Source organism: Rattus rattus, chromosome 4 (genome assembly GCF_011064425.1).
Source record: "Rattus rattus isolate New Zealand chromosome 4, Rrattus_CSIRO_v1, whole genome shotgun sequence".
Lineage (NCBI taxonomy): Eukaryota > Metazoa > Chordata > Mammalia > Rodentia > Muridae > Rattus > Rattus rattus.
The window spans coordinates 33,157,790-33,168,450 of record NC_046157.1 but is presented as its reverse complement, the minus strand read 5'-3'; the positions used below and the strand labels follow the sequence as shown (position 1 = coordinate 33,168,450).

The 10,661-nt window shown below is 40.4% G+C and overlaps 1 protein-coding gene across 1 annotated transcript in view; it reads right to left on the bottom strand.

Annotated features, from left to right (window-relative positions):
- Positions 1-3,590: 3,590 nt before the first annotated feature.
- The window catches only part of Morc1 (MORC family CW-type zinc finger 1), a 173,457-nt gene continuing 166,386 nt past the window's right edge, over positions 3,591-10,661 (bottom strand). The window contains exons 25-27 of the mRNA XM_032899303.1: positions 9,534-9,587; positions 6,836-7,030; positions 3,591-4,069 (exon numbers count right to left, since the gene is read on the bottom strand). Of these exons, the coding sequence (XP_032755194.1) occupies positions 3,941-4,069; positions 6,836-7,030; positions 9,534-9,587 (378 nt within the window). The 3' untranslated portion in view covers positions 3,591-3,940. The remainder of the gene's footprint in view (positions 4,070-6,835; positions 7,031-9,533; positions 9,588-10,661) is intronic.

The following is a 10,661-nucleotide window of genomic DNA, read 5'->3' as shown; positions in this document are numbered from 1 at the left end:
CAAAATTTTAAATTTTGAGTGTCAATAAAACATAAGAAGATGTCTAACTAGTAACTCAGCAGAGGACCTTAAATGTTCAAGAATACACAACTTTTCATTTGATCAGCAAGACACAGGTTAATAATTCAGGTGAAGCTGTGATGATATGAGGGCTCACATGTTATATATAGATGAGGAATGTATATTAATACATTTTCAGAGGGCTGGTAGATGATACCTGCTAGTTATTTTTGTCACTGCCCTGACAAAAATATTTGACAAAACTAACTTAGTGAATAAAAGGGTTTGGCTCACAGTTTTGAGGGAAACAGCTCGACATGTTGGAGAAGATCTACCTGGAGGACACGAGGACCTAGGTCATATTGCCTCTGCAATCAGGAAGCAGAGATACAGGAGTACTTTTGTTCACTGGCTTCCTCTTTTCTGATTTAGTCAACCTGGAACCCTACTCTAGGATGGTAGAACATATTCAAAGTGTGTTTTCCTTTCTGGCAGCATCCACTCAGTCTGTGTTTCTTGGGTAGTTTCAAACTTAGTCAAAATGATAATGAAGATTAAGAATTGTAATGGCTATTCCCATTAGTCAACTTGACTATATTTGGAATGAACTATAATACAGAATTGGAGGGCTCTCCTACGATCCAGATCTTGAGGCTGGAAGACACAAGTTACTGACCTGGATCTTGTCATGGAGATCTGGTAGCATAGTGGCTATGAAAAGCTTATGCCCGGGCAAGGTAGTACACGCCTTTAATCCCAGGAGACTAAGGTAAGGAGATCTCTGAGTTCAAGGTCAGCCTGGGACAAAACAAGTCCCAGATCCAGGTGGTGGTACACACCTTTAATCTGGGCCACACCTTCTGATGGAGACCTACATAAGGACATTGGAGAAGGAAGATTCATTCTTCTTCACCAATTGCATTTACTTGCCAGCACATCTGTTAGAATCTACTTCTACAGAAGACCAGCTGAAAGAACTAGCCTTATGGGAGGGATTGAGCAAATACTAGATTCTTGGACTTCCCTTTCACAGCTGCCCATTTTGGGGGAGTTGGGACTATAGACTGTAAGTCATTATAATAAATTCCCTCAATATAGAAAGACATTCCATAAGTTCTGTGACTCTAGAGAACCCAGACTAAAACCAAGAAGTTCTGTTTCTCATATTTGACAGCTACACCTGCCCATGGATGAAATTATCATATAATAATGTATCTCCCAGGATATTGATTCATATACATGAATCTAGTGGATCAAGGACCTCCACATCAAACCAGACACACTCAAACTAATAGAAGAAAAAACTAGGGAAGCATCTGGAACACATGGGCACTGGAAAAATTTCCTGAACAAAACACCAATGGCTTATGCTCTAAGATCAAGAATAAAACAAATGGGATCTCATAAAAACTGCAAAGCTTCTGTAAGGGAAAGGACACTGTGGTTAGGACAAAACGGCAACCAACAGATTGGGAAAAGATCTTTACCAATCCTACAACAGATAGAGGCCTTATATCCAAAATATACAAAGAACTCAAAAAAAGTTAGACCAAGAGGGGAGACAACAACCCTATTAAAAAAATGGGGGTTCAGAGCTAAACAAAGAATTCACAGCTGAGGAATGCCGAATGGCTGAGAAACACCCAAAGAAATGTTCAACATCTTTAGTCATCAGGAAATGCAAATCAAAACAACCCTGAGATTTCACCTCACACCAGTGAGAATGGCTAAGATCAAAAACTCAGGTGACAGCAAATGCTGGCGAGGATGTGGAGAAAGAGGAACACTCCTCCATTGTGGGTGGGATTGCAGACTGGTACAACCATTCTGGAAATCAGTCTGGAGGTTCCTCAGAAAATTGGACATTAAACTGCCTGAGGATCCAGCTATCCCTCTCTTGGGCATATACCCAAAAGATGCCCCAACATATAAAAAAGACACGTGCTCCACTATGTTCATCGCAGCCTTATTTATAATAGCCAGAAGCTGGAAAGAACCCAGATGCCCTTCAACAGAGGAATGGATACAGAAAATGTGGTATATCTACACAATGGAATATTACTCAGCTATCAAAAACAACGAGTTTATGAAATTTGTAGGCAAATGGTTGGAACTGGAAAATATCATCCTGAGTGAGCTAACCCAATCACAGAAAGACATACATGGTATGCACTCATTGATAAGTGGCTATTAGCCCAAATGCCTGAATTACCCTAGATGCCTAGAACAAATGAAACTCAAGACGGATGATCAAAATGTGAATGCTTCACTCCTTCTTTAAAAGGGGAACAAGAATACCCTTGGCAGGGAAGAGAGAGGCAAAGATTAAACAGAGACTGAAGGAACATCCATTCAGAGCCTGCCCCACATGTGGCCCATATATATACAGCCACCCAATTAGACAAGATGGATGAAGCAAAGAAGTGCAGAAGTGTAGATCGCTCCTGAGAGACACAGCCAGAATACAGCAAATACAGAGGCGAATGCCAGCAGCAAACCACTGAACTGAGAATAGGACCCCCGTTGAAGGAATCAGCGAAAGAACTGGAAGAGCTTGAAGGGGCTCGAGACCCTATATGTACAACAATGCCAAGCCACCAGAGCTTCCAGGGACTAAGCCACTACCTAAAGACTATACATGGACTGACCCTGGACTCTGACCTCATAGGTAGCAATGAATATCCTAGTAAGAGCACCAGTGGAAGGGAAGCCCTGGGTCCCTAATACTGAACCCCAGTGAACTAGACTGCTGCGGGAGGGCGCAATGGGGGAGGGTGGGGAGGGAACACCCATAAGGAAGGGGAGGGGAGGGGATGTTTGCCGGAAACCGGAAAGGGAATAACACTCAAATGTATATAAGAAATATTCAAGTTAATAAAAAAAAAAAAATTCTAAAAAAAAAAAAAAAAAAAAAACAAAAAAAAAACAAATAAAGGGATATTCATCATGACACAAATAAAAACTTTAATGTTCACTGATACGGAATAGCTAATGAAGTTGTAGTATTTCTGTAGAATTGAATAACAAGAAACCATTAGAGAGTAACATTATCTTATTGTCAATATTAGCTCATTGTCTCAGTATGATATATAGAAATATTAATAGTTTTAAAAGTATCAGAAAGTAATTTAAAATAAGTTATATATAATATATGTTGTAAAATAATCTGGAAGGTATTTTGAGTGGGAGAATCTTTGGGATACTATTATATTCATGTTTTCAGCTGTTTAGTGATTGGTACGCTTTCCATACATTGAATAGTAATAAACTCATCAGTAAATGATAAAACATACCAATTGTGGAATTTTAATGAGAAAATTGGCAGGAGCATGCCTCGTGGGAAGGCTTAACTAGTAGGTTAAGACACATATCAAATGAAGGTTTCTCACTATATACCATCTACATGTTCCAAATGTCATAGGAGGCACATTATATACATCAAAACACAATTCCACAAACAAATTTTTAATGTTTCCTTGCGCTTTCCAATGTCACAGAAATTTCTAATCAAAGCAATCAGTGAGTAAAGTGTAAAACAATTTTTTTGCATACACAGAAATATAAAAATACAATTCTTAACATGTGTACAACATATGCAGGTCTTACCTACAAGGGTTATTCTTTCTACCTAAATAATGAAATTAGCATAAAAAGCATGTCAAAGTCCAATTAAAGCAAAATTTAAGCTTAACTGGCAGGTTCTTTTTCTCTAGAGCTCAGAGGGAAGTAGAAATCTCTACAAATTGCTTGTGATAGACTGGGGAGAATTAAGAAATAAGGGATTGGAGGTATGGCAAACCAAAGACAGAAAAAAAAATTAAAAATCAGGCTAAATTTTACAATAGCAATAGAAAGGAAATGCTCTCTAAAAGAATGTTCCTTTTTTTCTTATTAGCAGTTGTAAGAAGAAACACCTTTTCTGACTTTTGAGCTAACCCTCTCAGTGTTCTGCACCTTTCACTTGCCCTGACTCTAGAGACCTTTTATTTAAAGTGGTTGAGAGATGATCTTCTTTAAGCAAATCTTCTAAGTAAGTATCAATCTGCTGGAAGTCTCGCACTGGACCACCCTGGAAGAGAGAAGCCACAGTCACTCCAGGAAGAGAGGCTCAGCTGCTACTCCTGTCACTCTGGAAGCCTCCCGCAGTCATCCTGGGGATTCATGTAGCAGTAACCCTTCATCACATCTGATTAATGCTCTCAACCTTTGCACATGTTTTCTCTCCTTCAATCTTATTTTATGCTTACAAGTGATTAAGAATTTGAAAAATGTTTTCTTCTTCAGTGGAAATTAGAGTTTTCTTCTTTCAAGAACTGACTGAAGTGGTAGTGTTGACGGAAGCCCAAATACAATTACCACAGGTGAAACAATTTAGCATTAATTATCTTTCTACTCTTTAATAATGTAGCTTTTTAATCGCTTACTGGATCACCAAAGTTAAGGGGGATTTCTCCCTCTGTCAGCATGCTAAAATCCCTTTTGATCTGAGTTTGGGGGCAGAGGGAGATTGGGTTGGGAGGTAGAGAAGGCAAGGGTCCTCAGATTCAAATCCCCCACTCACTCCATATCTCTTCCAAGGTGAATGGAAGAGTGGGAACTGAAACATTAACTCATGTGAAGTATTTTCTGTGTCTCATTTTGTACTTGATATAGAAAGAATTCTTCATAAAGCTGAAGATAGGGACATTAGAGAAAATGAACTCCCACTCCAGCATGTTCACAACTTGGACATGGGAAGGCTAGGATGATTCCATGACAGACTTCAAATTGGCAGTTAAAGAGACTAGGCCTAAAACTGGGCAAGTTCAGGTAAACCTAGGCAAGTTGATTACTAATAGAAAAAAACCCAGGCTCCAGCCTTCATGCCCAGGTAATGGAATGTGCCAGCCATCTGGCCTTAAGCAAGGACAATGGGTCAGCAACAGTTTCCAGAGTTCCTCAGTAACAGTTTCCAGACCTCCACAGCAAGTTTCTACCCCTACCCCTCCACTCCCCAGTTATGTCTGTATAGATGAACCCAACAGATGAACATAGAGGTCACCCACCGTGGAATTGCCTAATGTGCTTTAAATCTAGCCTGCAAGCTCACTTAGGTGTCTCTCTCTATCTTGGTAATGGGAGACCCCAGCATGCTGGACTTCTGCAGAATAAAACACTCTTTGTGTTTACACACTATTTGAGACCCGGTATCATTCATCACTGAATCATGGACCTTTACAGACAGAAACCCAGGAAGCCTAGATTTGTGTTCAACAACTCTGTAGTGATATATGGCAGATTTGCCTGTTTCTTTTCCAGTCCCTTAAAAGATAAAGCCACCCCAGTTCTCAGAATTTTTCCACAAGGTCGGCTCCTGCCTTCTCACAGTGTGCAGAGCTCAGGAAGACTTATCTCATGGCCTAAATCTAAAATACCTCTGGCTCCTTAAACTCAGTTTTGACTCTGATTTCTCCATATATTTCTAGAATCCACAGAAAGCCTTTACAACCTTGGCTACTATATCTAAGTTTTTGACATAGCTAAGCTTCCTATGTGCTATCTAGAGGCTGGGACATTTATAGGTCTGGAGGGATATGGGAAAGGGCCATGATATACTTGAAAGAAAATGTCTTTATAAAACTCATCACTGTACAAAGTGAAAGTATACCAATAAATGAAGATGGACCAGTACCCATTACTTCAACCTATTATGGAAGCATACAAGCAAAACTGACAATAACTCACATTTATGATGCTCCCCTGGTTTTTGTATTACCTCCTCCCTCTGAGATTAAGAACATTTTATTTTTATTTGTAAAAAAAGATAAAATTGCATTGAAATATTTCACTTTCTAAAAAAGTTGGAAATTACTGCCTACTGGACACATGGTATTGAGAGGCTGATTGATTGAATCTAGGGTCACCTATGGAAGATTATCTTGAATGTGTTCAATGAGGTAGACAGACCCTCTCACTGTGGGTATGACAATGTAAGAGGAAAAAGGGACCTTAGCAATAGTATGTATTCATTGCTTTCTGCTCTTGACTGCTTATGTAATGTGAACAGCTCCAAGCTACTGCGCTGTCACTTTCATGATATACCACATCCTTCAACTGTAAACCAAAATACACTATTCTTATGTGAGCTCATTTATCCAAGGACTTTGTCACAGAAAAGACAACCATCAACTAATGGCACAAGCCAAGATTCTAGTGTTTATTTAGAGAAAGAAGTACAGAAAGTTTTAAATGTTCTAATGTGTGCCTTGAAAGGTAATTTACTTCTAATTGTGTATGGTTAGCCAGCCCAGACTGCTCCTGGTCTCAGTGACTGCAGCAGCCCCTCCCCTCACCAGCACTCTACTGAGAGTATTGTTTCTAACTAGCTAACAGACTTCCAGGTCCCTAGACTTCTTGACTGGAGATGTGAGTATTTATCAATAGGAGTATATTGGTAGCCACACATCCCGTCCTAAACCCCCTTCCCTGCTGAAGAAGACTTCCATTGTGACACACCAGCCTCCTTTCTCAGAGGCATAGAAAACTCCAACTAGGCCACAAGTGCCTGATTCCTCTCTTCACAGAAGTCATCATTTGCCTCTCTATAGTTGTGTTAGGGCCTGAGCTCTCTTCAGAGCCCTGTTATTCTGTCCTCTGCCTGTCTGTCCCCAACAATCTATCACACTATCCCTCGAGCCCTGATCTGAGATTGAAAGATTTTAGTATCATTATTAGCATCAAGGCTGGGGTTAGGCAGCTTACCCAAGGTGAGTAAGCAAATCACTCTGTTAGGAGGGAAATCTAGCCACAGGCTCTTTCCACAGAGCTTGGTTCAGCTCCTTCTCCTGCTACTCACCAGCTGAAGTTTCTGCAGCAGCAAGGCAAGCTTTGCACAGAGGTCACTGAGTTTCTCCTCAGTCCTCTTCCTTTTCAGTTCACACTGTTCCAGTAAAACTTCATTGAGTGTCACCCGTCTGTTTGCCTCATAGATAATGGACTGCATTTTTCTCTTGAGTCTTTTCTCATATTGAGCCATGTAGATATTCTGGATCTGAGACGGTTTTTAAAGAACACAAGTACATTTTTAAATACATTATTATTTTCCACAAATATACCACAAATCAATTTCATATTCCAACTCCGTACACACCGGCTAAGAATTGACGCTGATGCTTGAACCTACTTTCTGATTCAGAGGAAGGAGAGAGAGAGAACATTAAGAAATAATAATCGTAGAAGGCACAGAGAGGCACAGAGAGGGAAATTTAATGACCTTGGCTTTGGAATCAAGAAGGAACCTTGTGAAGGTTGAGTTTGTTTTCCCCCTTAGTGGTATAAACTCATCTCAAACAGCAGTGCCCCACAGCCACTGGCAGAAGGCCAGCTGCAGGGGACATCTTGTTGATGACTCATTGCTGTAACTCAAATCTGTAATAGTCAGAGCACAGAGGCTGCAGAAAAAGGAATTCTGTTCTCATGATCTCTCTCTCTCTCTCTCTCTCTCTCTCTCTCTCTCTCTCTTCCTTTCCCCTTTAAATCGTGATGTAAAAGTATTGAAAGGCCCTAAAGTCCCTCAAGGATTTGTGGTCTGAATTGTTTTCCAAGATGGTATGCTGCTTCCGTGGGCTCCTCTTCCACTTTACAATGGTGTGACTTACTTGTATCAACATTTTAAGAGGACCAGGGAAAATTCTGAGAAAACAGATACAGGGCAAACCCCACTGTGATAAACACTTAAATGCTTCTACCTTAAGATTTCTGTGTTGAAGTACTGGCTGGGTGGCAGGGCATGCGCATGTGCATGTGTGTGCACACACACACAAACACACACATACACACACATGCACGCACACATACACACGTTTCAGGACTTTCACTCACATCAATTAATGTGTGCAGAGTTCCTCTGCACCATCTACAACATCTGTCAGACATGCTGCTTTCATGAGTTTCTCGTCTATAAAACCAAACGTGCAAATCCTTACCTGCCCACAGCTCTGTGTCATAAACATTTTACTAACAACTCCTAAGTCAAGCCACTGCACTTCATTCTTAGTGATACGAAGATATATAAGGCTGACTATGCCCTCAGGAACATCTTAGGTGGCAGCATGAGGTCGTGCAATTATTCAAGAATTCTATCTGCTGTGAGGAAGAACTCTGTGCTACCAGCTGGGCCCTACGTTGCAGTGGAGAGGGTGTGCGTCAATAGCACTATGTTTCACCATTGTTGGGAAATGGAACTAGCCTAGGCATCCATTAACAGATGAGTGGTTAATAAAAACATATGCCCATAATTCATATGGCTGGGAAGAAGTGAAATTATGAAAATTTCGGGAAAGTGGGTGCGAACTAATCAGCACTACATTGAGGTGACTTGGGCTCAGAATGACAAACACAACATGTTCTCTCTCTTATTCTGTGTATCCGGGTGGGAGTAAATATGGGTAAAGATGAGAAACTGTAAAGAGGCTGTGGAATAGAACAAAAACAGAGGGTGGGGTAGAGGACGCAGAGAAGATAGTAGAATGAAGAAGCAGCGAAGAACACTGGGTAAAAAGGTATATTGCAGGGTACATGTGCAGGGTATATTACAGGATACATGTGCAGGGTATATTAAAGGTGTGTGTACAGGGTCTGTGTACAGAGTACATGGGCAGGGTCTGTGTACAGAGTATATGTGCAGGGTCTGTGTACAGAGTATATGTGCAGGGTCTGTGTACAGGGTATATGTGCAGGGTCTGTGTACAGGGTATATGTGCAGGGTATCTGTACTGTGTACAGGGTATATGTGCAGGGTATGTGTACAGAGTATATTTGCATGGAAATGAGGTGGAGCAGAGCATGAGGTAATCAACCAAAATTAAGTATGTATGAGAACTCCATATGAAAGTTCATACACTAAAAGCTACTTTAATCAACCAATATGTTAAAGCCTCAACCTATAGCACAGAGACTCACAGCTTATGTTGGTAACTTTCCTTCTGACTACCTGTGTTTTCCACAAACTCAACCGAGAATAGTCTCGGAGAAAGTGCCACATTGGCCAGAAGAGCCTTGTGTGTGTGTGTGTGTGTGTGTGTGTGTGTGTGTGTGTGTGTGTGTGTGTGTGTGCAGCATGCTAATAAGGAGATAGACTAAGAGGTTTGTGATTGTTATGTAAACAAATCATAGATTTTTTTTTCAGAAGCTTAAACTGTCTGGGAGCTTGTTTATTTTTCTGTGATTCCTCAACAATTTCTGTTTTATTTGAGTCTTTCAAAGATTTGGAGAATATATTTCTTAAAATCTGAGAATTTCTATTTCTTGTTCAAACCAAAGTCCTACTCCAGTGCCACATAAGTACTGGTTGTGAGAACATTTGCATTTTCAAATTTAGAAAGATGTTGGTTGATGATATCCGATATGCTACACATTAATCGAAGTCTTGATAAAGACAGAAAATTTTGATTTCCTTCCAAACCTAACATTTCAAACCACATATTATTTCCTCTTTGGAGCATAGGGTCATTTAGATTTCAGGATATAAATGGCTTCGTGGAAAGGAAGCTTACCTGTTTGAAACACGTTTTTAGCTTTTCATTTATACTCTCTGGGCATTGCTCCAGCTGTTTTCATAAGCAATAACAGAAAAGGACATTAACTTTACAGAGTGATCTGTCTAGAATACAGTTAGAACACTGGTGTTTCTAGTATGAAAAAGCATCCAAGCTTAGAATCCACCAACACTGCTACTAGGCATCTTTTAAGCCTAATTAAGTTAATTAACTGAACTAACTTACCTGAATTTATTATTTTCTCTAAAATACTAAGGTACCCTATATAAGTATATTAGTCTTATTTAGCAATCTGCAGATAGAAAAAATCAAGGCGAAGGAAAATCAAATGACAAATATTCAAAAGGCAGAGTGAACATGGTGTACTTTGGATACAAAAAGACTAGGAGTCACCAGAATATTGAACAGGATAAAGTTGAGAGATTAGTTGATAGCACCCATAAATGGCTCTTAGCAGAGAAAGCAACATGGTCCAGGAAGAACACTCAGACATGCTAATGTCCAGAATTCAAACAGAAAATCAGTACTGTAGATGGGGTGGGGTGGAGAAAACAAGGAAGTGAGTCATGAGGTCATGGAGGCTATGCAAACAAAGCACTTAGGGGAAAAAGTGGAAAGCTGTGTTGAATGCCTCTGGAAGTCAGGTAAGAAAACAACTACTGCACTTGGCCCAGAGATCACTGGTGACCCATACAGGAAGGATTTCACAGCTAAGTAATGCAGTAAAAGCCATCAAGAGAGGCTGAGGTGAAAGAAGATGAAGAGTGAAATCCTTCTATCCTATCTGTAACCTGCGTTCTTTTTATCAGAGCCTTTCCATGTGCACCTGCCAATCTTACAATCAATGCTCACCATGGCAATAGAGAAGGGTCTCTCAGACTCTTACCTGGGGTGTCTCTTCCCTGCACTGGCCTGGAATATGCACTCATCACTTACAACCACCTCCACCTGCAGGGTACTAAACCCAATTAGCACTTTTCCACTAGATTTGAACCAAGGCCTTGTGTGAGAATCACCTTCTGCACCTGAAGTAGCTGACCAAAGTTGTCCTTCCCATCTTTCATTGCACTGTTGCTGAGAGAAGCTTTGGTGAATGTATTGTCTTCATTATTTCCCACGATGTTT